The 27,757-nt window shown below is 42.7% G+C and overlaps 1 protein-coding gene across 6 annotated transcripts in view; it reads left to right on the top strand.

The window, feature by feature from the left end:
- The window catches only part of ZNF827 (zinc finger protein 827), a 166,628-nt gene that overhangs the window by 17,133 nt on the left and 121,738 nt on the right, over window positions 1-27,757 (top strand). For 5 of the 6 annotated variants that reach the window (XM_036077784.2, XM_036077792.2, XM_036077796.2 and 2 more), the window contains exons 2-3: window positions 13,408-14,463; window positions 23,498-23,670. In XM_036077784.2, the coding sequence (XP_035933677.1) occupies window positions 13,408-14,463; window positions 23,498-23,670 (1,229 nt within the window). Of the gene's footprint in view, window positions 1-9,659; window positions 9,720-13,407; window positions 14,464-23,497; window positions 23,671-27,757 lie in introns of those variants that run through there. The other variant, XM_078069288.1, reaches the window with a different exon arrangement.

Here is a 27,757-nt window from a genome sequence, read left to right as displayed (position 1 = left end):
TCATCTCCGTATCCCTAACACCCGTTCTATAGGTTAGCATTTAGTAGGCTTTCCTGTTTTTGTTAATTAAACATGAGGAGTTATATAGCTGGTAAGTTCCAAATTCAAACAGGAATCCAGGTCTCCGAGTCTGAACTCCAAGCTCTTTCCACTGCTAAACCATTCTGCTTTTCCTGGAGCCCTGATCTGCGGGACTCTGGAACACTCTGGTAGGGCTATCTGGCGGATTTCCACAAATCTAAAAAAGTACAGTTGGACCCTTAGAAGAGCTCTCTTGTTCTTGTTTCTTTGCCTTTAAATACCTCAACATAGGATTTAAAATAATTTCCTATCTACCTGACACTTCCTAATAAAATGACTTGAAAAGGATTGATTATCCAATAATGGATTCATAGAGAATTAACAGCAGGAGAATTCCTGAGATCATTTAATACAGTATTTTTCAAAACTTTAAAAAAAAATAGTGGAACCCTTGTCTTTAAGGGGAGCTCCAGTATATAGATAAGAGCAAAACCAGGTTGTGCTGCTTAAATGTGTGCTAAGGTGGGAGGTAGGGGTGGATCCATGGTACCATGCTCTTCCTGGAGTTCTCGAGTTCATTGACAGTATGGTTTATAAGTCACTGATCTGTTCTTACCCCTCATATTATAGTGAAGAAACTGAGACACAGAGGTGCTCAGTGACTCAGAGAGGTGGTTGGATTAAGATGATGATGAAGCTTGTCGCCATGTATCAGAATGTCCAATATTGTTTTAAGCACCGTTCTGCTTTTATTATAAAGAAAAAGTAAAGTACCTATTCTTTCGAGTGGGGGTCAAACTCTGACCTGTTTTTGTGCGGCCCCTTGAGCTAAGAATTGTTCTTATATTTTTAAAACAATCATTAAGACAAAAAATAAGCAACAACAAAAAACAAAGAATATGGGACAGAGACCGTATGTGCCCTATAAAGCCTAAAATATTTGCTGTCTGTCCGTTCTCAGAAAAAGATTGCCGATCTTGCTTTATTGTATTCACTACTGCTGACAGTAACATGGAAATACCAAAGGAATTTGGCTTTCTCTAAGTAACTTCAAAATATGTAGATTTGGGGTGCCTGGGTGGCTCAGTCGTTAAGCGTCTGTCTTCAGCTCAGGTCATGATCCCAGGGTCCTGGGATCGAGCCCTGCATCGGGCTCCCTGCTCGGCAGGAAGCCTGCTTCTCCCTCTCCCGCTCCCCCTGCTTGTGTTCCTGCTCTCGCTGTTTCTCTCTATCAAATAAATAAAAATAAAATCTTAAAAAAAAAAAGGTAGATTTAAAAACAAAGCCTCCTTAGTTGAGTGTATTTAACTAAAAGCTTTTCAAACTTGTATTCCTCAAATGAACTTTAAATTGCCCAACACATTTTCATCCTTCTTTTCAAATACCAGGTTTTGGTGGAAAATAGGCTAGTTAACTAAGTTCTTCAAATACGCAGGAAACATTGCAGCCTGAGGGCTGCCTACAGTTGTATGAAAAGGAAGTGATGTGCACATTTAAATACAAAATTAGTGCATTTTATAGACCCCCCCAAAAGGTTCAGAACAAGAGGAACAAGAGTATGAGTGATGTGAATTCCTCCTGGTCACTTTGGGGCCATACTTATGCATGCCAGAGGGATTTTTATTGTCTTGAGCCTCTACCTTGGAGTTGGGCCTCTGTTTTGTTTGTTTGTTTGTTTTTTTCTTTTGTTGTTGTTATTTTTTAAATTATTTTTTTCATTTTTTAAATTTAAATTCAATTAGCCAGCATATAATACATCATTAGTTTTGGATATAATGTTCAGCGAGCCTCCCTTTGAAGCAGGGATCAGTAGAGCACATTTCTTAACCTCATCCTTACTACTTGATGCATTTCCGGAAGCATCTGAGCTTTGTTGGGAAGAGGAATAGATGTTGGACTATGGCTCATGGGGATAGACAGCTAGAAAGCAGTGCCAGGTCTTTCAAGTGAAAGATCTAGGGAAGGTTTCTCGGTGAAACCCCAAGTGGACATGCCCGTGGAAAGCTCCCAGCCCCGGGAGTCTTCAAAGGGAATTAAGTGGGTGAAACCATAGGACTCCCAGCTGTTGAGGTGAGGGTCATCTAGCTACAGGGGACCCTTGGAATTGCCCCGGTTTGTTGGTTGGTTGTGATATTTGTTGTTTTCATTGTCTTTGGCATCATTCACTTCTTGTGCGTGTGCCAGGAGGTGGGCAGGGAAAATAAAAGGAGGCAACGGATAAGAATACATTTGACCACTTGATAGCAGCCGTGGCACAAAGCCTGGTCAGAGAAAAGGTTAAAATTGTTGGCCTAAATCAGTGTTTAAAGTTAATTGAGTTAGGGTTGTCCTTGTCATCAGTGTCATGGATTCGTGTGGTTAATAAAAAAAAAAAAGTTCTCTCCCAATTCATTACCCCAATATCCTTTTGTGAAAATGTGGTGGGGACAGGGGGTTGGGGGCTGCTTTCTCTATAGCTTTTGTTTTATATGTACTTAAGCACTAAATAAAAAGCAATTCCATGTCCTCTCCTTTGGTAAATCTCTCATCCCCAAAGGCCCATTTTCTTCCAGTATAGACATATATTTTTAGTCAATAAAGGACTTACTGTGTGAAATTTTCCTTTGGCAGGCAGAATGATTATGAGCATAATCTGTTTCATTACAAGGTACGTGATGTCAATGCTTGGCAAATGTGCCCAGGAAGAAATGTATCATTTTATGTATAAGCTAAGATTTCAATAAGTAGCCATTTATCTCTCTATAGAGTGCTGTTCATAGAGGACAGAGTGCATTATTATGTTATTAGGGCTTTTTTTGTAGTTAAGTTCTTTTTTGATCTATTAAGAATGTCCTGGTGATTTCAGTAGTTTGGTAATATATTGTTCATCTTATAACATCTTATATAACATAACAGTATTGGTAATGTTGGGATGAAAACATTTATACAAGAGGAAATAAAAGTCAAGGAAGCAGATAATCGACCGATTTATCAGCCTTAACAGACAATTTTTCTGATAACGCCATGGTAGCCATGGTAAATTTACTTCTGATTGCTTGAGGGGACAGATTCTGTATGCTTTTTGTAACATGGAGGTGCATGCAAGGGTGAAGGAGCAAAGGAATCAATCTGTGGACTAACCAGTAGTGTTTTGGTCTCCAGGTTGGCCTTTTGGCCAGTGGATTCATGCTGTATTTTGAACTATCCCTTTCTTACTAATTTGCCACAACATACGTGGTGATGAGTGTATTTTTTTGTCTGGAGATTTTGAAGTGCTCTAGTAACAGAAGCCTTCTCTTACCTAATGTCTTTCTCAAAATCTTTCCTTTGAACAAAATTTGGTTAACATGTAGAGGTAGGTAAAAATAACTTAACAGTCTGCTCACAGTCCTTGCAGCCTTAGAGGACTTCACGCTGAGCAGCAGGGTGGTCAGTTTTGCGCGTTAATAACCAGCTTGGACAAAAACTACAGCACTAACCAAGGCTACAGTTTAGAATCCTGAGGTGAGCAAATCCAGAAAAAAAAAAAAAAAAATGTTTCAGGCCTTCATTCAGGCTTACCTATATTAGTTTTCAGGGGCTGCCGTAACAAAGTATCACGAACCGGGTGGCTACAGAAATTTATTGTCTCACTGTTCTAGAAGCCAGAGGTCCCAGGTCAAGGTGCCGGCAGAGACACAAGGAAGACACTGGAAGGATCTGTTCCAGGCCTTTCTCTTCCTTGGCTGTGACAGTGTCACTCCAGTCTTCCCTGCGTGCATGTCTGTCTGTGTCCACATTTCCCTTTTTTATAAGGAAACCAGTCATAGGGGATTAGGGTCCACTCTAATGACCTCATCTTAACTTGATCATCTGCAAAGGCCATCTTTCCAAATAAGGTCACAGTCACAGGTCCTTGGGGTTGGACTTCACCATTTTTTCCCAGGGGCACAGTTCAAGGCATGACACTAGGTTTTCATCCTTAGTTTGCACACAATGTTAATAAGCTGGGTGGTTGTTATTACAGCTATGACAGACAAAAAGGCACACATTTAGAAGGAAGGGACTCATCTCTGAGGGTGTATATATTTTGAAATCCCATCAAAATAAAACTTAAAATGTTGATTATTTGAAGGTACTGTGGTACTTTTTGGTCACCTGAAAAATTACTTTTTTGTCAAGCTACTCGTACTCTTAGATTTCCTGAAGATTTGGGTTTCAACCTTGCTTTGTCACTCATTAAGTGTGTATGTTGGCTAAGCCATTAACCTGTGGATTCTTGGTTTCCTGGTCTGTAAAATGAAGAGACTACGGTCTACCACATAAAATCATTGTGAGGATAACATTTGCTGATGAATATTAAAGCATCTTTAATAAAGCACCCTGTATATTTTTAGTGCTTTATGCATGATTGTTCATTCATTCAGCAGATGTTTGTGGGGAGGCTCCTGTGTTCCGTGGCTGGTTCTAGAATTCACTTGTTCACTTCATGATGATTATACCATGATTTAGTAGTAAAAGTACTGGCCTTTGGAGTGAGACATCTGAGCTCAAGTCCTGTCTATGTTAGTAAATCAACCATGGGACCATGGGCTAATCACTGGCTCTTTCTAGGCCTCTGCCTAGAGACTAGCCATATGGACTAAAATAAATCTCAAAGCCTTTTCCATCTCTAATTCAGACACAAAATTCAAATTTAGCAAATAGAGTTACAGTTCTGAGTCTCTTACAGATCCATGGTGCAGTCCAGGGAAGTTACCCTCTGTGATTTAGCTTTTCTTTCTGAAGTGGGGGCAATAGGACTAGTACTTTCTGTTTTCTGATAGTAATAATAGTAACAAGGATAGCCACCCTTTACTGAGCTCTTGACCCTGTGCTAGATACTTTTCATAGATCCTTGCTTCCCCACATAGGGTACATGTTTCTCCAGAGCAGGTGGGAATCCGGAGAAACGTGGTGCATCCCTGCAGAGAAGAAATTTTCCTCAGTGGTTTGTAAGATACACCCCTGTAGTATTTAGTAAGAACAAGCATGGCTATAGCATAGAGTAGAATGTGGGATTCCCTTGAAATGTTAAGCCAAGAGTCAAAAGAAATTGGGGGCTTCCTGGAGGGGGCTTCAGCTTGGGTCCCTCGTTCCCCTGGGCTCTTTTCTTGGCCACTAGGCAGACTGGTGGAAAAGTTTGCAAAACACGCTCTTTTCCCTATTTCATGTTTGACTCACATGAGAAAAATAGGATTATCATTTGTAATTTTGAAAATCGTTCTCATTTCCAGTACTGACAAGTGCTGCCTTTCTGATTGTTAAGTGCATTCTTCTTTCTCATTCATACATTTGACAAATAATAACTGAGCACCTGCTCTGTGTTCCATACCAATCTAAGTGCTGGGCATACAGCAGCGAACAAAACTGTCTCTTGTGGAGCTTTTATTCTAATAAACAGTGATGTTGGAGGGGAGACCTGAGGAAGTAAAGGAGTCAACCCTGTGGCTATTCGGGGGAAATTTTGCTATTTATTTATTATTTATTAGCAAGGCAGAGCAGTAGGAGATGAGGTCAGAGGGATACAGATTATGTAGGACCCTGAGGGCAAGATAAGGGTTTTAGATGTTATTCTGAGAACCATGAGAAGCCATTTTGGAGGCTTTGAGGATGAGGGTCATGGAGTGTGATAGAGATTTCTAAAAGCTTACTGCGGCTGCTGGCTGAGCAGAGTGGGGCAAGAATAGGAAGTAAGGAGGCCAACTGGAAGGCTACTGCCATAGTCCAGGGGAGGGATGGCAGTGCTGTATATCAGGGTGGGAATGGTAGACATGGTGAGAAGTGGCAAGATTTGGAATGTATATGGAAGGCAGAACCAACAGAATCTGCAAACGAATTTGATGAAGGGTATAAGAGAAAGGGAAGAGTCAAGGCTGGCTTCGGGGGCTTTTTGCTCGAAGCAAGCATAGAGATGGAGGAGTTGCCATTTGTGTTGAGATGGGCAGTTTTTGTTTTTTGTTTTTTAAAGATCTTATTTATTTATTTGTCAGAGAGAGAGAGAGAGCAAGCACAAGCAGGGGGAATGGCAGGCAGAGGGAGAAGCAGGCTCCCCCTAAGCAAGGAGCCCGATACGGGACTCGATCCCAGGACCTCGGGATGATGAACTGAGCCGAAAGCAGACGCTTAACCAACTGAGCCACCCAGGTGTCCCAAGAGATGGGCAGTTTGATGGAGGAGGTTGGGTAGCTCCTCGGTCACTGGAAGACCTGGCAACTTTATGTAAGGATACTGAAACCGGCTCAGATACAGTTGGCAACTGCCTTTGAAGGTAAGGAGTGATGTGTTCATTTGTGTTACCTTTGTTTTACTCGTGGACATTTACAACAATACTTGGAAAATACTGTTGTGTGCAAAATGTGAGTCTTGACCCAGAGGGCCTCTCGGTGCTATCTCAGTCTGCGGACTCTTATCCTCTCCAGACTTCCTCCCATTTCCCCCGTGCCCTCACGGCACCTTTTCCCCAGCTGGACTGGTGACAGGAGTCTGGTTGTCTTTTCCACCCTGGCAGTTTTAAATAACTAGCTGTTCTTAAATTTTTCTCCTGGCCCTGCTGACAGGTTGGGTACCCTGGGCGTTGCGATATTTCGCTAACTGTGAAAGGCTGGGGGGCCGATTGCCCACCCGTGTGTTTCACTCACACCGTGGCCTTGGAGCCCCGAATCCTCGAGAGGTCTCTTCATGTGGGGGATGTGCTGAGGCTTTCAGGCTTCAAAGGGACAATTTAAAAATTGGCAGGTAGGACCAGCCTAAATGAGGATATGTTTTATGCTTAAAATCATCAAATTGGTTCGGAACAGCCTGATGTGCAGCATGCCAAACCTTTATTAAACAATACAGAGGTCATCGTTCTTGTCTTCCTGGTGCCTCCTCCCTCTTCTTTCTTCTGTGACTCACATTAAGCCAATCGTGGAGCCCACCCTCTGGCTTCAGTGTTAAGTCCAGAGAGGGCGGAACCTGACCTCCAGCAGGCTCATCCGAGGGAAAAGACCTTTCTCTAGGTAGTATGTGGTTGAGAGTAAAAATCCAGAACCTGTACAGCCAGGTTTTGGGCCTCCAGGAGAAGTTGGCCTGAGAGGAGGAGGTTAAGCTCTGAGAAGAGATGAGAAGCAACAAGAGAGAGAGCCCTGATGGTGCGTTGACGTCCTCTCAGATGCTAGCTTCATTGTGCCCCTCTCTGGCTTTGGTATAGGGGCTGAGAGCCTTACCTGTTGCTTCATGCAGTCCTAGTAGTCACTACAACCACAGGGGACCTAATACCCTACTCTGGGCAGAGCATCGAGCAAGCAATGACCAACTCATGGTCCCACCTCAGACATTCATAATCTAATGGTCTGATTTCAAAACGAGTGGGTATGGTAAGAAAATTGGTAAAATCTGCCCTTTAACAAATCAATAGATGGTCTAGTTTTTAAGTGTGAAGAATTAAGAATGTAAAAACCGTTTCATGAGGTTAGTTTCACTAACGTATGTCACGTGAATATTAGCTTACTCCATGACAGGACTATTTCCTGTTTGGTAGATTCGGAAGAGCAAGCCCTCCAATACGTGAATTTCCAGTGTCACCTGTTAAAATCATCTTCATCCCTTCGAGGTCCATTTCCAAAGCCATCTGCACGATTGGAATTGATTTATGCACACACAGCTCTTTCTCGGTCGCTTTGTGACGGCACCAGCCGTTGTGCTTCAGATGCTTGGGCAACCCTCGCTCCCTGATGATTACAAGCCGTTGGGCAAGAGACTGCTACATCCTGAGGCTCCCTGTCGCAGAGAACAGCTCCCTGAACCATAGTAAATGCTCAGGAAATGTTTGTCAGATTAAGTCAATTATTAGCATTGGTTTTGCTCATAGCTTCCATACAGAGCTCCTCAAACCACTTTTTTTACACACCCCTTTTGTATAAAATTGCATGGAAGAGTTGGTTGTACGATTTGAAGTAGGTACAAGTGGTTAATACCGATAGAGATGCGTGACCTTAAAATTAAATATAGATACTTAGCTATCGATGTGTGGTAGCTGGAAAGGAAGGGCACTTGGAAGATTTTTAGGTGAAAATGAGCCAGACGGTTAGTTGGTAGGTACCAATGAACACACCTGTTGTCACAAGAAGGTGTTGACTGCCAGAGGACGGACCATGAGTCAACACCATCCCAGGCGAGTCCTAAGAATTTAAACCTTGTTCTCTTCAAACCCTGCTGGTTAGATTTACGGTGGACCGACTGGTGGAATGGGTTGTGGGTAGATTTAGAAACGGGGCTTTTAGATTTCCATCTCCACTTACTTGAACCTCAGCCAAAAGGCATGAAAATTAATAGGTGTCTGTTTCTTGTGTTTTTTTTTTCTCCCTCTTTTCGCTCCCTGTCTTTCTGATCGAGGATCTTCTGAGTTGAGTATTTGTCCAATTAAATGCATCTGATTAAAACTGTCAAACCGAAGAGGAAGTGAGTTGGGAAAAAACAACAACAACAACAACAAAAACGCAGCGAGAGTTGTGGATATCGAGTTACTGATTTTCTGCTTGAGAACCGAATTATAAATAAATGTGTTAGGTAGTGGAATTTTGTTTTGTTTTCCCCAAAGGAGAAATATTCACCACATGGAAACAAAATTTATTCAGCATATTTTCATTCTGTAATTGTACCATTTCTATTCTTAATTCTTTGAGTTTATGATTTAAAGTGAAAAACACCCAAACAGACTGTTGTGTAAAATTGACAGGAATGAGTGTGAACCTGGCTGTCAGAGACATAGGTTGTTGTAAAGTTAGCAATGGAAATAGCTTCCTATTCTGGAGGTTAAAAATAATGTATTTAGAAGGAAGTTATTTACATTGGCCGTTGAGAGGCTTCCCCCGGAGCCTGAGTTGGGAAAGCTGTGAACCGCACGGCCGGTGTGCGCAGGAAGGGTTTCCGGGCCGGCGGCCGCGTGTGGGGCGTTCTGCGGCCAGGGGGCCATGACTGGGCGCTGGGGACAGGCAGGAACGTGGAGCTGTCTCGCTGCCCAGGGGCTTCTCGAATGGTGAGAGGGAGTCCAAAGTCAAGCCCAGCTTGTTCTGAAAGTTTGTGGTGGCCAACAAAGTAATCCCCTCGATTGCAGGAACGCTTTGTTTTGAGCTTCTCCAGTGAGACCATCTTTCCTCAGAAGGTAGTGCGGAAGGTGCTAGGGGTCCCTGCCCACCCACCCCGCTGAAGCGGAGCTCCCCGTAACTGGACCAGTGCAGCCTTCAAGGACGTCTCCTGCTTGAAATCGAATGTGAAGTACAGAGCCGCCCAGCAGGGGGAAGAGAATTCGTATTTGTGGGAGAGAAAAGCCTTGTGGCTGCTGTAAGGAGAGCGTTACTTGTTTGAGCCTCTTACGACTGTGCGGCGGCCTCTGCAGGTCTCCACTTCCCTTGCATTCATTTCTCTGAAAGCTTTCCCCCACTTTCCGCTTGACCTCAGGTGGTGCCAGAATAATTTCAAAAGTGGTTCTCCTCGGGTTTCTGGTCTGGCTCCTCCTAGGCCATGCATTAACATTATTTGGTGATTTATTACTTGAATAGCCTCGTTGTAGTAGCAGCGTCTTCAGAAAAGCAATTAATAGAGTGTTAGGAGTTTAAAAATATTCTTTACGGACCCGAGTTTTCTTGCGTTTCAGAAGAGAGTGTTACCTCGGCCGTGTCTGCAAAGAACGGAGGACTGGATGGTTGAGAAATATCCAGGTATTTTAGAGGACGTCAACTGGTCTAAGAAATGCTTCCGTTGGCGTGTTTGGGGTTGCTGTTTGGCAGGGTTGGGAAAGTTGCTCTAGATGCAGATTATCAGCTGTTTGTATCATTCAAGAATGTTCGGATCTCCTTATCGCGGCTTGATAGGATTAGAGCCTGAATGGACGACTTTAGTGTTTTGACGCACTCACCACCACCTCTGCACGTTCGGAGGGGGAATATTCTTGCTCACCGAGGCTGTCCAGGGGGTAGGAAATTAAGCTTTGCGTTTGGGGCTTTGCCAGTAGATGTGCTGAATTCTTGAGGCATTTGAATTAGTTTTTGACCACTGCAACAAAGAAGCTGCAGGGAGGGAATGGAGAGATTAGGGTGTGGGAATAATGGATACTTACCTCTTCGTGGTGTATCTCAAGATAAGGAGTGAATACTGTCCTTATCTATGAGAATTCTCTTGCTCCTTTCTGTTTCCAGACAGTGGAAGGATGGATGACTACTGGGGGTGGGAGGGCCGCTGCTCCAAGTTCACTAGAAGTTGCCGTTCAGAGGGCATCTGGCAGATGGGGCAGTGGGGCTGTGCAGAGAAGCACTGGCTGGGTGTTGTGAGATTTGGGTTCTTGGTTCAGACATTAGCAGTAGGTAGCTGTGTGTCTTTGATCCCAGCAGGTAGCCCCTCAGAGTGTTTAGTAGTCTCAGTAAAATGACAAGCCTGGCCAAGTGGTTATGATTTTTTTTGTGGTTCTGAAAACCCTGGTTTTATGTACCTTGTTCTCTGCCACTTATCACATTGGTTCTAGACCAGTCTTGACTATCTAGAGCTTCTCTCGTATGACAAAAATATAACCTGAAAGTATTTACTTTCGAATCCTTTATTTTCCTATGTTCATTTAGTGAGTGTCAATAAAGATCAGAGAAAGAGACTCTTTGAGGAGCTAGTCACCTGCTCTTACTGTAGTGATTTTTAAATCTTTTACTTTTCTTACTATTTATAGGATAGTTCCCATGTGATTTTTCTGAAGGATGAGATATTTAAACTGAAATCAGGAAAGGTGGTTTGCCAAAGGAACTTAAAATTAGCCCTGTTGTTGAAATTGATGTTGACTGCTTGGTGTTTGGTAAAAAGCATCTCTTCGAGAAGCCATTGGGGAGATGAGTAGTTCAGGGTCCTACCGGTTTCAGCAAAGATGAAAAATGTTGAAATCGAGTGGGAAGAAGGAAATGTGGCAAATCACAAGGAACCAGACTGTTTTTAACAGAGCGAATTCAATTTTAACTGCCTTTTTTCAGCAAATTCCATTTGATATTTTACATTTTCTTGATAATTTAATAAAGAATCTCAGGAAGGAGTTGCAGAACTTTAGCTTAGTGAAAGAGAATTTGTCATTTGTGACATTTCTTCTCTAAATAGCATGGGAAGATCAATGTATTAGCTTGTAGCTCAGGCATTACTAGTTCTAGCTATTTCTATTCAGAAAAGAAACAGCATGTTATGTAGCAAAACTTGGCACAATGGGGACTTTAGGCTCAGTCCCTAAACATTCATTGAACTCTCCTGGGGTCCAGGCATTGTGCTAGGCGCAGTGGGGGACATGTGGATGATAAAACTCCTTCCCTGCCTCCAAGGAACACCACCGCTTACCTTTTAGAAGATACACTGATAGTAGACAGGTAACTGAGAGTGATATGTAATCAGTAGAAACAAAACACGGGAATGTGGGTTCTGCATTCAGAAGATGCACAGAATCTGGCCGATTCTTGCGGCCGGCAGTCACCTTGAGCTGAACTTCACACTGGCATCCTTCACCTGGGTTCCAGCCTCATAGCTGGTCTCCCTGCTCCCACCCTTGTGTCTGCAGCCTCTTTTCCACACAGCAGCCAGAAGAGTCCTTTGAAAATGTAAGCCACATCATATCAAAGCCCTCCGTAGTTCCCAATTTCACCAGATGCAAAAGACCTTTCAGCAGTTTACAGCCTTGTGCGGGTCTGCATAGCCTCGCTCCCTCACCACACACTCCCAGCCACCCTCGCTCTCCCCCCTCCCTCCCTCTCTCACATTATTTCTCTGACTTCCTCTCCTCCTGCTCTGCCTGCTCTGACCCTTACTCGTTCCACTCAGCCCACACTGGCCTCCTTGCTGCGTCACAAACACACCAGGCATGTCCCCACATCAGGGACTTTACAGAGCCTCCCTCTGCCTGGAACGTTCTCCCAGAGGTAGCTGCCTGAACAACTGCTCACTTCTTCCATCTTTGCTCAGATATCACCGCCTCTGTGAAGCCCCATTCTGACCACCCTATTTAAGATTGAAACTCACCTCCTACCATTATCCCCCAAACCTCCTTGTCCTGCTGTGTATTTTTTTCCGTAGCACTTATCACCCTCTGGCTTACTCTATGACTTAACTAGTTTTTAAGTTTTGTGTGGCATCTATCTTCCTCCACTGGGATGTAAGCTTCAAGAAGGCTGGATCTTTGTTTTGTTCAGTGCGGTTCAATCTAGAATGATCTAGAACAATGCCTGGCATGCTGCAGGTACTTCACAATTATCTGTTGAGTAAGTGAATGAATGAATGAGAAGGAGAGATTAATTTTGAGAGTTCCAGGGAGAATCACAAGGAAGAAACTTTTTAGGTAGGAAGTTGAAGGATAAATAGACTGTCAGGTTTTCTGGGGGAAAGAAAGACATTCCTGATAGAAGGACTATCTTGAGCAAAGGTAGAAAAATGACAGAGCTCATGGGTGCTCTTGGATGGCAGGGAGTCCCAACTGAGCGGTGCTTGGGGGGCAGTTAGACTGGTAGTGGTGGATAGATAAATTAATGGATGGAAAATCATTAAAGGGGACTCTCAGTAGAATGAGGGAACAAATCCCTAATCATTGCCTGTGTCAGGATGGCAGCATGTTGGTAATTGGAATCCACGACTCTCAAAGAAGTAGCGTGTATATCATGGGAGACGTCGTCACTTTAAGGAATCAGTTATGTGAATAGTGTTTGCTAATGAGGTCTGACTTTTGTATAGAACTTGACTGTCTGCAAATCACAGTCACATGCTTCTTATGATTTAAGCTTCCTAACAACTGGGTGAAGTTGTAATATATAACAGCAGGTATTATTTACATTTTTGGATGAACTTTTCAAAAAAATCAGTTGCATCTTCTATCAAACCAGCTAAGCGACTTGCCTGAGGTCATGGAATCAGAAAGTGGGGAGGCAGCTTCCCACTGTCTTGTGCCTCACAATTTCCCACCCTGCCAGGCTTCCTCTCTAATTGTGATGCGACACTAAAGATATCATGCTGGTTTTTTTTTTTTTTTTTTAACAAGGGGCAAAGCTTCTTTCCGTTTCCCCCACCACTGAGAATAAGTCTCTTCATGCAGTTACTTTTTTACAGATGCATTTTTCTCCCCCCCCCATTTCAGCTTGTCTGGAATAATTATAGAAAGATGAATATGTTTCATAACCGGGTGTGTTTTTACCTTTGCTTGTTTAGTATTTTACCTTCTTTCAGGCTAATGCCCAGACTGTCTGACTCAGCACCTGACATTCTAGTAAGGTTGTTGCTGTCTCTCTTGTGGTTGTTGCGGGGGGAGGGGAAGAGGAAGCATGTTCAACAACTCCATTTGAATGTCTTCAGACTTGCTCAGTGCTCACTGGGGAGTAAACCTGATCTTCTTACTTCCCCCAGATGTTAGTAGGCTGGAAGAGGCTGAGGGAGAGCTCAGTGAAGGAGAGCACTGGTATGGAAACTCTTCAGAGACTCCGTCAGAAGCATCCTATGGAGAAGTCCAGGAGAACTATAAGTTGTCTCTGGAGGACCGGATCCAGGAGCAGTCCACTTCCCCTGACACCTCCTTGGGAAGTGCGACCCCCAGCAGTCACACCTTGGAGCTGGTGGGACTTGACGGTGAGGTCCTGCGAGACTCGCTGCAGTGTCAAGACCACCTCTCCCCTGGCGTGTCTTCTTTGTGTGAAGATGACCCCCCAGGCTCCACGAAGCCCTTGAGCAGCAACCTGAGGCGGCTGCTGGAGGCCGGTTCCCTCAAACTCGATGCCACAGCCACGGCCAATGGCAGGGTGGAGTCCCCGGTAAACGTGGGCTCGAATCTCTCCTTTTCCCCACCGTCCCACCATGCCCAGCAGCTCAGTGTTCTTGCCAGGAAGTTGGCTGAGAAGCAGGAACAGAATGACCAGTACGCTCCAAGTAACCGTTTTATATGGAATCAAGGTAAGTGGTTGTCCAACTCAACCACCACCTGTGGCCTGTCCCCGGATTCAGCCATCCTCAAACTGAAAGCTGCAGCCAATGCTGTTCTGCAGGACAAATCTCTCACCAGGACTGAGGAGACCATGCGATTTGAGTCCTTTTCCTCCCCTTTTAGCTCGCAGTCTGCCAGTTCCACCTTGGCAGCCTTATCCAAGAAAGTCAGCGAGAGAAGCTTGACTCCTGGTCAGGAGCACCCACCTCCGGCCTGCTCTTTCCTTTCCCTGGCTTCCATGACCTCCTCGGCCGCCCTCCTGAAAGAGGTAGCAGCAAGGGCTGCTGGGAGTCTTCTGGCTGAGAAATCGTCACTGGTGCCTGAGGACCCTCTACCGCCACCGCCTTCGGAGAAGAAGCAAGAAAAGGTCACCCCACCGCCTCCGCCACCGCCGCCCCCACCACCTCCCCCTCCACCGCCACAGTCCTTGGAATTATTGTTACTCCCAGTTCCTAAGGGAAGAGTTTCTAAACCCTCCAATTCAGGTATGGAATCTTTTATTTCAGTCATCGTGTACGTTTTTGGTTTTTGTTTTTTTTTTTTCTTTTTTACTGTAAATTGCCATGTCTTCTTCACTGCTTTATTCCGTCGGGCTCCCCATCGGATCTGAGGCAGGAATAAAAAAGCAGGAGCACAAGAAAATACTTTAAGTAAGCAGTGTAGTGGGCTTTCATGTATGTATTACACAAAGACTTCACAAATAGCTTCATTTTTGAAAGGTAATGAATAATCTTAAGAGACGTACAGTACTCCTCCCTTTCATATAAATGATCTTTTTTTTTTTTTTTTCTTACCAAGTGCAGGCTAGGTCCATACAAGACATATTTAATGGGAGAAGATCAAAGCATCTCTGTCATGGAGTGCATGGCATCACTGAATATAGGGGGAGAAAAAACCCCGCTGCTTTTGAAACAGTGGACAAGGGAGAGCCCACCCTCCTGCTGCCTCCCATCACAAATGGACTTTTGTATACAGTAACTACTCTGCCCTAATTTATCACACTATACACTTTTATGTTAGCATTTTTATTATTTTTGTGTGTGTGTGGAATTTCAGCCTTTCCCACTTATCCTGTTCTTCTGTAATTTCTTGTCATATAAGAACTCTAAGGAATATTGTCATTCAGACATAATCAAAGCATTTCCTGCAAGTGCTTTTTTAAAAAAATTCAAATCCAATCAGATTCTGAAGGAATGTGCATGTGGAAAATTTGAATCATAAGTTTTTCTTGTGAGGGCAGTCTTTCCAAAGGAGAAGTCACTTGTCTTATGGAGCCTTGACATTCACAAGTTACTCATCTGAGGGAGAAATTTAGTCACTTGCGTTCTCACGGTGGAAGCATCACTTCTTGTACTGGTTTGTTTTTAAATTGTGTGTATGATAAATCCATGGTACTGGGATGGATGTATGGAGCTTCAGATGTCTCCTGAGGATATCCTGTCAGATTGGAACAGGAAGTAGGCTATGTGTGTCCTCATCAGTATAAACACTGCCGTTGTGTGTGTCTAGCCAACTTCTGATTATTTGCAGCCACATTGATGAAGAGTGCTTAGAATGGCAAATAATTGAACGATCGCAGCTAGCATCAATTTGATGCACTTATGACAAATTTCCATTTAAATTGCTGAGTGGGCTATATGGGCTAATTCTAATTATTTTAAAACTTGTGTAAACAGCAGAATAGAACTAGGAAAATGGATATCTGGAACTTTTATGACTCTGCATGATCCAGACCATTCACTCCAGAGTTTCTGAAGTGTCCATAAAAATCCTGAAATATTTATCAATTCTGAGTTTCATGACTCCTCAGTTCTTACCTGCCATCTGGTGAAGTAAAGAGAGAAATGGCTAAAATTAGGAAACCAGGAGGAGAGCAAAGGGAGCTGGGTAATTTTGCAATGGAATAAATCACTCCTCATTTAGAGAAATTTCATTTAGGGGTAGCAGCAGAAAGAGAGGTATGGCTGTATATAACATGTAATTTTATAAATATTCTCCGTATCTGGTTATTGAATGAATGTATTTATGGTGTTTACACTATAAATTCATCCGGACATTAGTTATTTGGAAAAGCTTATACAAAATTAATAATCAATGTTAGTTGGCTGAAGACTCGGAAAGAGGTAACTGATAAAACTGTGGCTCCTGAAGGCAAATCATAGCAGCTTGATCGTTGTGAAGTGTCTTGGGTATAACGAGCAGTATCGGTGAAGTATAATTTTTTTTTTCACTCAAGTGCTTAGATGCATGTAAAGATGTTAAAGAGGTCATGAACTTCCGGTGCACAGGAGACTTTCTGCCTGTTTTGTTGTAGGATATATCCCCAAAGGAAAAGGTATCTTCCCTTTATGGTTTAAATGCACTTAATTCATGCCAACATCTCAACGAGCTTCTCAGCAGAATTTTACATGGAAACCTATCAACAATCGTTTTTTTCTTTTCTTTTTACTGAATTTCTTCTACTGCCGAAACCCTTACTATTTTAATCGACGAGTGTTCAAAATGATCAGATTGAAAGAGGGGAGAAAGGAACTTTCTGGATTGCGTCCCTGCAACCCCCTGGTGGCTGACTGGTACCCATGGCCCCTGCTCTCCATGTGCCTCTGGGCACCATCCCAGAGTTGGTGAAGCATCTCCACTGACGAGTCACTCATTTTGTAAAGCTCACACATGTGGAAAGAGCGCTGTGAGGACAAACACGAGGGCTCTTGACATGGTCCCCCAAAAGATGTTCCATGTGTCCATGTGGACGCATCCTAAATTCCAGTTCTGTGTCTGACCACGTGGGTTGGCAGTAGGGGGAAGGGTGGCTCTGTGTACTTCTCAGTTAAAGCGAATGTTAACTTCACAGCATGCTAGCTAGACAATGGGTTAAGGAGAAGTTGATGGACTATTTCCATTCTGTTATTTATCTTCATATCGTGGAGTGATGATTTGGTGGCTGTTACCGATTTTTGAATCGGAAGAGTGGAAGGGAAGGTGGGTCTTCTCCATCTGCTCCCCCCTTCCCTTTGTACACACTATACTGTTGGTTTCAGGGCAACCTGGGGCTAGATTCAGATGTGATTTGGCTTTACCGGGCAAGTATTATGAGAATGTGGTGAGAGCTGTCACCCATGTTTCTAAACATCTCTCTCTTTACTGTTTTTTCCTTTGCCTTAGAAAGAAATCTTCGTTGAATTCGAAATAGATAGGTAGGCTGGCTTCTTGCAGCAGAGAAAGGATGTCTGTTGCCTAATCATTTAAATAAACAAATAATAATTTGCAAAACAGATCCTTAAAAATAACAACACACCATCCTGATTTCAAGCAGGGCTTACATTTTAAAGCTGTTTCCCAAAATGTTGCAAAAAGGGCACAGAAAGTGGATTCTGGAGTTACAAAGAGATATGTGCTCGAAAAGCCAATCCTGTATTGAGTAATTTAGACACCAGCATTTCTTTGACCTTCTTTAGGTCAAGGGAAGTCCAAACCATGGGAGAAAAAAAAAGTGTCTTTTAGGTCTGACCTTATTCCTCCTTTTTGAACAGAATTCAGTTGTTGCCAGGTCATGGTGTATTTAATTCCTTTAAAGAGTCCACACTTGGTAGCCTTTCCCCCCTGCAAGAGAGACGTGACACTTGAGGAGGAGGTTTCTTTCATGTGACCCTGCGCCCCAGCACATGCCACACTGTTCCTCTGAAAGGGGATGCGAGAGAGAGAAGATTATGTCCGTTTGCTATAAAGATAAATGTCACACATTGACTCAATTCTCTTTGAAGCTACTGTTTGTTGCCTCTCAGAATAAAATAAATGGTTTTTATTTTAAAGACAAAGTTTCTTGTAAACGGCCACCAAGATTCCCAGGATGCCAGGCTCCTAGTTAAAAGAAATAACAAGGAGAGTTTCAAGAGAGAGGGTCTCTGAAACATCTTATTTTACTGAATAAAATTTAGATATGCTTAGAAGCAAGCTGGTGTCATACAACTGAAGGCTAAGAATATTTCCTGGGTCAATAGAGAGAGAAGTTTTCTGGGTACTGTTTTCCTTCATATTTACGTGATGCTATTAAAATTTATTGCAAAGCCATGGAAAGTCCAGAAAGTGAGGTAACCTCCTCCTCTACTCCCATTAGGTCCATGGTTACTAGAGCCATAATCTGGGAGTGATCACAAGACAGGAACTTGTTTAGAAAATTCACTTTTTAATCAAGATTCAGAACTATCTGTCACCAACCTCAGTTTTATTTCCCCAGCGATTTAAACGTAGACTGCCTCTAGTCTAGATAGACAGCTATCTAAAACTTCTTAGTTTTATTGAATACTTAGCAATCGTTAAAATATGCATTAATAACATCAAAGTCAATAACAACAGATAAATCCAGTGATATCCATTGCTAACATAGTTTTTTACACCCTGAAATAGCATTTGAGAGACATGCCCATGAAATTCTATTAAAAGATATTAATTCCCTGTATATTGTTAGGAAGGAGTACACAGATGTGCACTGGTGGGTTGATAGGCCTGGAGTGGAGTTGGTGATGAGGGTTATGCATACCCAGGGTCACCTGGCGTCTTGAATTCCTTTGACGTGTATGGTAAGGTGTATATGCAGATACTACCTGCAGAGGACTTGCAGATTAGCTCGATTTTTCTGCAAATTGCTACATAGGATCTAACAAGAGAAAGTTTAATTTCAAGGCCTACAAAACAGTTACATTGGTTTTAAAAATTCCTACCTTGAGTTAAAGCAAGTAAGTTAATGAAAGCCTCCATGACTTCTTCCCCCCAGTGATATGTGTTGTTATTGCTTTATGGATTTATATATAACAGCAGGGTAGAAGACCAAACCAGAAGTGAAGATATTGGCTCTAATCCCAACTCTGCCACTAACTAGCAGAGGGATTTTAAGCCTATACCGTAGTTCAGCTTCCTCATCTATAAACTGAGCTAGTTGGGAATGATCTCCAAGATTCCTTCCTGTGTTAAGATTCCTTGCTTTTCCTTTCTTGTTCTTGAACTCTGTCTGTCAACTCAAAACAAACATAATTTTTTTTTTTTCTATTTTTTGAATTAACTATCTTGCTTCTTAAAATTCACCCTCAAACCTCCCACAAGATTATCTCTGCCTTGGGTAGATCTTGTCCATTGTAAATAGTCTAAACATTTTCCATTGTACCTTACTAATGGTGTAGTCATACTGCATGCATTTTAAATATCAGCTGCTCCAAATTCATTTTGGAAATAGGTGAGATGTAAGTACATGAACATCTCTCCACACCCATTCATTTGAGACATGTATCGGCGTGCTATGTGAAAAGAATGCACTCTTGGGCTGACACTGCATCCACTGGGACTTGCTGGCAGCTTCCTGTACCCTTTTCTTCCATTTCCAGCACTCATTTCACTTTTTGATACTCTCTTGACCAAGCCCCTTCCAATTACTCTCATTACAGTCCAACACACATTTATTGAATTGCACATCATACCCGCACTGTCTGGGTGCTGGAGACACACAGGTAAAGACCTCTAGCCTTGCCCCAGCCAATCGCCCCTCCCGCCCCTTCCTCCCCTTCCGTCTTTTCCACTTCTCTCTTTTCCCTGCTGAGCTGAATTTGACCATCAGAGTTCTGCCTAGAGGCTGAGCTGGACCCTACCTGCGTAGCACAGTGGACTCCTGCTCCTTTATTTTCTCCAGGCTCCTGTGACAAACCACCATTTTGGGCCAGGCCCTGAGCTCCGTATTTATGTGATGTCAGTTGTTTAAATTTACATCTGCTCTCCTGTGAGAGCTTTGGAAGGTACGACTAGAGCTTATCATCACTACTATTATTGCAACAGCTACTACCAGTAGCTTTCATTTACTGTGTGACAGGCGTTTTACACACATTTATTATCTCTCTTATTCCAATAATACTGTTGTCTGTGAGGAGAATGTGTATTCTCCAAAGAAGCAAAGTAGCAACTATCCATGCCACTGGGTCTGTTAGCATTTGGTGGGATTTAGTTTTGTTTGTGGTGATATTAACCAGATAGTGATCTATTTGGGGGAAATTGTTTATCAGACAGTTGTAAACTAGGTGAAATAATGAATATTTCGATCCTATTGCCTTAAGAATGTGTGGTTCAGTCTGAGGAAGTGGTCATATTTCCTTAGGCTCTAAATTTGAGTGAAATTTACAGCTGTCAGTTCCTTGAAAATAGTTTGGCATACAAACTAGAATACATCCTTACTTCCTCCCTTAGACAGGGAGGGCATCCTACTAAAATATCAAAAAATGTTTAATAAATAAAAATGCACATGTACCAGGAGAGATTAATGGCCAACTTTGAAAATTGATCATTGTATTATGGTTATTTTTAGCATTTGGCTTGTGTCTTCTTCCTTTCCTGCCGTGATCAGTTAAAATTTTCAAACAGTTATAATAGTGTAGTGCTTCGACACATATCTTGCTGTTAGTTTCTCTTCGTTATGAGTATTCTAATTCTTTTCCCAGTCAATGCAAGGACACCCTAATTTGTACATGATTCGTGTGTCTTTTGGTATTAATTAAAACAAAGGAAGCATAGCTCCGAAATAAAATAGATTTATATGAAATGCTAATATGCAGGATTTAATGTAGTGTGCTCTGTAATACACACTGGGGGGGGGGTTGTCAGAAAAAATAAGGAAGATATTGGTCATATTAAGCAAAGTGGGGTGTCCGGGGGGCGCTGGCCATGTTCCTTTTGTCAGTTAATGCCTTTTTATTGCCTTCCTGTGATGTGCCATGAAACCTCAGATTAGTGGAGGACATCTCTGTTTTTCTGTCCTCTCCCAGACAATTCTGTAAAATTAGGCAGTTTGCAGGTTGAAAATGGAGATTAGGGGCAGCCTGTTTGTGTATGTCTTTCTTACTATTTTGATGTTCTTACAACCCCAAAGAGACATCATTATCATTTTCCCCCCTCTGGTTTATGACAATAATCTCACCTAGAGGCCTGGTTCAGCCTTTTCTCTCAGATCTATTGTTCAATGTGTAGTCTTTGTGATCAAGATACCAGAGTGGAAGAAACGACAATGAAGGATAGAAAATGAGAGGCCAAATTAGAGATAGGACTCCAGGTCAGCAAAAGCAATCAACAAAAAACAGCAGGAAAGCTAAAGGCAGGTTAATAAAAAAAAAAAAAAAAATGTTTATAGGCCTCTACAAAGTGTGCTTGTCCTAGAGCGAAAGAACCCTCCATCCCACCCCATCCCCCAATCAGAAAAGGAAATGCTTGGGATGGAAACATCACAAGTAGAATTTCCAGACTTGAAGGTATATTTTTAGCAGATTCTTTTTTAGGTTGCTTGGTTAGGGTAACCAATATTGCTTATTATACCTGTCATAGTAAAATAGAATTTTTGGAATGCCCTAAGTGTATTCCAGAACCCTTCTGGTTTCATCCATGATAAGTGGTCCTTTGCATATAGAGACTCAGTTGACTCGATGAATAAATAATAAGATGATTTTAAAGTTTACACATGAGAATATATCCTTTTAAAATTATAAAAGTAATGTGCGCATTAAAAAATCCAGTGATTATAGAAGAATATAAAATAAAAACAAAAATTTCCCTCTCCGACCCCTTCCTTTTAATCCACAGTTCTTCAAAGGTAACTGCTTAATGGTTTCTTGGGTATGCTTCCGGGCCATTTTCATATAAATAAAAGGATATCATTTCTTGTTTCATTTACTCATCCCGTTCTTTCTACTCTGTCTTTTTTTGCTCAAGCATTTAAAGGCAAATCCCAGACCTCTATCCATTTGCCTGTAAGTATTACCATGTATATTATCTCCAAAAGAGAAGAACTTTAAAAAAAAAAAATAACCACAGTAACTATTATCACATCGAACGGGATCAATGATGGTTTCATGATTTTATGGAACACCTGGGTTACAATCAGTATTCCTTCAGTTATCTCGGAAGTGTCTTTTCATAATTGCTTTGTTCGAGTCAGGATCAAAATCAGCTTCACACCTTGTATTTGCTTGATATGTCTCCATAAGCATGTCCCTTTCCCTAGTGCCATTTCCTTGAAGAGACTGTCATCTGTCCTGTAGAATTTCCCACATTCTGGATTTGGCTGATTCTGTCCCCTGGGCATGTGGGTTTACTCTGTTGTTGCTATTTTAACCACCTGTATTTCTGGTAAACTTCTAGTTATATAGAGGCTTGATTAATTTTTTTGTATTCCTAGGAATACAGGAATACAAAAAATTTCATAGGTGGCTTATCAGAAGGCCCATGATGTCTGTCCCCTTTTCAGTGATGTTAAACTTAATGAGTGGCGTTAGGTGTTGTCAGCTTGATCCATCCTTTATAAAGTTTTCTATCAGCCTTTCACGTCACTGTATTAGCAACAATCGATTCTCATTTTTTTAGAAAACAAAAATAGAATCTGCCTAAATATAAGTTCCTATCTTGCTTTATCCACTAACTCTAATATCTTGGGTATGTTTCTATGTCAGCATCTATAGATCTAGTTCATTTTTGAAAATGGCTCCATATATTTTATAAGTATATTACGACTTATTTAATCAGTTTGGAAATATTTTGGATCCCTCATGATGAAGAAAGGAAGGTCTGAGTCTTCAACTTTACTTGTTTTGATTTACTATATCCCCCAATTGCAGAAGCTAGTACGGCACTGAGCAATAGAAATTGATGAACCAGAGGGTAGCAACACAGTGTCACAGTGGAGACCCTTTCCTGTGGGAATGGAGGAGGAGAGAGTTATCTTAGCTTTCCTTGGAGGAAGTAGTTGGTTTGTTTGCTTTCCTGAAAAACTGAAGCATTTGTGACTGCCTTGTTGTAGCTCTTCCCCAAGCGGGTGGGTGGTGGGGCCCGGGTCAGAGGAAGGCAATGGATCTTGTTAGTGACAACCAGAGGGACAGAAATAAGTGGGTGAAAAACCCTGACCTTAAGACCCCTTGATGGCCAAATTGGCACTGGCGTTTGCTCAAGACATAACTAAACAAGTCAACAGAGGGATCCTAAAATTTGTCTCCGTTGGAGTTCGGTTTGTGAGGTTTATGATGGCTGTTTGGTTTTCAGCGTGGTGCAGTGCATCATTCCCTGTCCCATTTGATTTGTCTTTATTTCTTGCTGTTTTCTAAGTTAGGAATTCAAATATGGCCTCAAGCCTGGTGGTTTCCTTCAGGAAACAAAGCCCCTGAAGTCAAGCTTTTCTGGGCTGAACTAGGTCAGGCCAGGCAAAGCCCTTTTGCAGACGCCTTCCTAGGTGTGGGATGGCCTTTGAAAGTAAGACCGTCACACGGCAGCATGGTCAGATTTTGAAAGATGGAACCCACATGGAAGTAATGAGATGAACATGGGTTTCTACTTGGAGAAAAGCAGTGATAAAACTTCCTGGTGGATAAAGTCTTGGAATTGCCCAGGGAAAACACCAAATCATTTTTAGTGCTCTCTACTTGGCAATGCATGTGAATCAGTGCTGGATGCAGTGTACCTTTTTGTTTTCCTCAATTTTTCTTTCTTTCTCCCTCTTCCAAGCTTCAGAAGAGGAAAGCGGAAAGCCTTTCCAGTGTCCGATATGTGGTTTGGTTATCAAAAGGAAGAGTTACTGGAAGCGGCACATGGTGATTCACACAGGTTTAAAAAGTCATCAGTGTCCTCTCTGTCCATTCCGCTGTGCTCGCAAGGACAATCTCAAATCCCACATGAAGGTAAGCCACCTGCAGACGGGCCTCCCAGAGAGGCAGGCGCAGCCGGAGCTCTTGCACACGGTCCAGTGCAGGAGGCTTCGAGGCAGGAGAGGGGCCATCGGTGGATCTTACGGAATGTAGTGCTCATTGTCTCGAGGTCGGGTGCAGCACCCAATGAAGCATGTGGCGAAGGGTCTCCTTTGTAATGCTACTCCCGTCCTTTTTAAAGTCAAAGAGAAGCTTCGGTGTCCAAACAATAGACGTAATGTAGGGCCCTTTCCTATTGGGGAGCAGCAGCCTACCTTAGCCTTGCATGGCAATGCATGTCTGGGACGCTGGGAGGAAGACTTAGGGAAGAGCAAGGAGCAGGAAAGACCAGTGCAGGACGGGCTGCTGGACCTGTGCTCCAGAGAGGGGTCCACCCTCTTCTGCTGTTGCTTTGCTCTTCAGCTTACAAACCCACAGGAACACCCAGAGGCTCCTTATAGGAGGTGTGAGGACCTTGAAAGACACCTGGGCTCTAGCTTTCACCCTGTGTGAGGCTTGGGGTTGCTATTCCTGACAAGACTGGGTCCTCCCAAGGTTGTCTGTGTGTGTGCTGTCCTAACTCCCAGGATCACAGTTACCAAACATTTAAGAACATTGTTTTCACTGTCTTATTAAAAACAACCGTGTTTCACTCTTATGTGACATGGAGAAAACTTAATCATCTTGAAATCTTGCTGGCAGACCCCATTACTAATAAAGGTTTTCTCTGAAATCCAAGGAAGAAAATCACGAGATCAAAAGAGCATGGGCTCTTGAATTTGATAGACCTGCATTTAAATCTTATTGTGCAACTTACTAGCTAAGTGGCCTTGAGCAAATGAACTTTAGGCTCTCAATTTTCTCATCTGTTCAATGAGAACGATAATGTTTATCTGGAAGCGTTGTCATGCGTATTTAAGGAGATAATGTTAGCAAAGTTATCTGACACAGAAATGTTCAATAGTAAGTTATTTAATTTTGATAACTGTCTTTGAACACCTTTATTTTCCCATTGATATTTTCAGTACAGCTTGGCTGTTGACGTTGTTTATAACGTTTTTACTTTCCTGCCATAAGAAGCGTAGTGAATGTACATAATCAAGATATTTGCTTTTTTTCAAAACCTTGTAGTCTAATCCGTCTGAATAGATCAGTGATGACTGTATAGAACTGTAGTTCTAAAAAAGTGTGATCAGACAGAACCTCTCCTGATTTTAGGAGATAGCTTAGAAGATTAAAAAGAAAAATTAAATCCATGATGTAATTTGTATTCTGTCATTTGCCTTTTTCTCCTGGGATTAGCTTGCCCTTCATCTTCAGAATCCATTGAACACCAGGAGTTCTGGTTGGTTGGATTTTACTGAGCCTACTTAGGTTTTCCATTCCCCTCGTCATCCTCTATCACCTCTTCCCAAAGCAAAATCTCGTATTTTATACCTGCAAAGTGGATTTCATTAGCAGGATGAGACTTCAAAAGGAATGCCTTTAAAACTAAAATTTGTTTTCGTTACTGTGTCCTACGCTGTGTTTAGAAATCAGGTCTGGCAAATTTAAAGCTTCGGTGAGCAGAAAACTTGCATCTAGCCTGACACCTTGTAAGCTTGGTTTCAGCTCAGGGTCACATAAAACAACCTATTTATAAACCCATGGAAAAAAAAAAGCTGGGTTTTCAATAGCAGGAAGTACTGACCCTGAAACTACAGGGAGATGAGTTGGGTGCCTTGATGATACAGACGGTCGGCCATGACAGTGTTACAGATGAGAGCTGCAAGGGCTTTGCGGGTCGCGGGGTCTCAGAATGCTTTCAGAACAAATCAATAACCGGTACAATAAAGCAGTTGTGTGAAATTACTACTTTATTCAGACTCATAGTGTCCTAACCTGTTGAGCTACGACTCTGAGCTTTTGATAAGGGAAGTGTGAGAAGGGCTCATGCAAGTTTAATTTTATCAAATGGTGTACTCTTTCTTTTCTCTGTTCTCCACCTCACCGATGGGCCGTTTTCTTTCTTTAAAGAATCCATGCTTTTGTTTTGACTTGACGTACTTTAATTTTGAGACATTTTGTAAACACAGTCTACGTAGGGGTAGAGTTGTGGTGGTCTTGTGACTAGACATCTGCTGCTGCATTCGCCAGAGACTAAAAATATGAATGGATTTTCTACAACAAATCCAGCCTGTGAAGTGGGGGCATTGTTGCCTGTAGATTAAGATCTCACACTGAGTGCGGGGTCAGACAGACCTCAGTTAGAATCTCAGTTCCACGACTTTTAGTAGCTGTGAGACTTGGGGCGAATCATTTAACCTCTCCCAGCCTTCATTTCCACTCGTGGAGATAATCATCCGATCTGTCACCTGGAGTCTGGAGTCGTTATAAGGGTTAAATGAGATAATGGACATAAAGCAACTGAATACAGTGCCCGGCACAGAGCACACCCAGGAAATGTAGCTAACCCGGTCATTTTCATCCAAGAGTTCTCGGAGTTAGCGTTTACATTTGGAAATAAAGTAATGACGTCGGACAAAAAATTATTCTAAATTTTATTGCCTTTTTCTTTTCATGATAAATCTTTAATGGTGACAATTTAGGAAAACCGGTAAATGACAAGAATATAAAATTGACCCTCGATCCCATCACACAGAAATAACCATAATCATTCTAAGGGATATCCTTCCATATTGATGCTATTGACTTAGTTAAGACGAATTGGGATTCTACTTCATTTGTTCAACAAGGACAGTATTTACTGTGTTCCCACTCGGTGCTGGGCACTGTACATTTTTTTTTTTTTTAAACCCGCCTTTTCCTCCTCCGTATATCTCGCCAACATTTTTATGGGCAGCTGAGGAAGGAGCTTGTAAATGCCTCCAGCTTCCTCAGGGTTATCTTAGATTTCCATTAAGTCTTTTACAACTTTCCTGGATGAGTGAGCATATAGGAATTAAATACGAAATTCATAAGCCAAGATGGAACAGAAAAGGTGAGGACTGTTAAAATAAAGCACAGTGGTGAAGTAATGGCAAGAAACTGGGCAAGGGTCAGAGCGCTGAGTCCTGCTGGTCTGGGGCCTGCCACTTAAGGGGCTGTGACTCCTGAGGAGGCTCCTTCCCTGCCCGGCCCGGTCCCCTAAGGGGCTGGAGCAGGTGTGTGTCAAAGCTTCCTCAGGTTCATCCCACCACCACCGGGAGACAGACCTTATGATGTAACAGTGCCTTCTCTTTCCCACCCCTTAGGTGCTCTCGCTGCAAAATGACCAGTCCATCAGCATGTCTCTGTGTGGCCTGGAAAGAATGATATGCTTTAGACAAGCGTTTCTTCATGTTAGCGGACTTCAAAGGGTTTTAAAGCCAATGTTAGGCTAAAGAGATTAAAAATCATCACAGAAAGTGCTTTTCTGTCAGGACAGAAGGGAAGAAACTCAGCGGTAGGACATAGGGAATACTTCTCTCAAAGGCCCAATGCGACATCTCGCCCCTTTGGGAAGGTGTAGCTCAAATAAAATGACAAGTTCGAGAATCAACACCACGGCCCCTGTTCCTCCTTGAAACCGACACTGATTTTTCCACAACTAAATATAGCAAGGCCAGGATCTGGTGCAAAAGAAGCCACGTAAAAATACTTGCGCACAGACGCTTTTCAGTCCAGGGCTCCCTTTCGACTTTAGAACTTGGGCTCCCTCTCTGTCCTTTTCCTTCTTCCAGAAGCTGCTTCCGGAGCTTCTGTTCTTGGATTAGCTCCTCTCCTCTCCTGGGTCAATAGATGTAAGGACACTTCTGAAATGGAATCTGCCCCATTGCACTGCTCCCGGGACGACGGAAGCGTTCTGCCTCGTGACCTTTACCACCTGGTTCCGGGCATGCTCTAGGCAGCACCTGTCAGGGTCCTGTGGGGCTGTGACCCGAGCCCTCAAGGTGCCCTGCTCCTGCGGGAATTGGGTGGAGGAGATGGTGGGGAATCTTCAGGATTCTGTGAGAAAGCAAAATGAAATGATCAGCTCCAGACTGAAATCCCTTTGTTGTGAAAGAACAGAGAGAGGTGATGTTAACAACCAGTGACAAACGCGTCCCGAACCCCCCAACCC

The sequence above is a fragment of the Halichoerus grypus genome, chromosome 3 (assembly GCF_964656455.1).
Source record: "Halichoerus grypus chromosome 3, mHalGry1.hap1.1, whole genome shotgun sequence".
Lineage (NCBI taxonomy): Eukaryota > Metazoa > Chordata > Mammalia > Carnivora > Phocidae > Halichoerus > Halichoerus grypus.
This window is presented reverse-complemented; position numbering and strand designations above follow the sequence as displayed.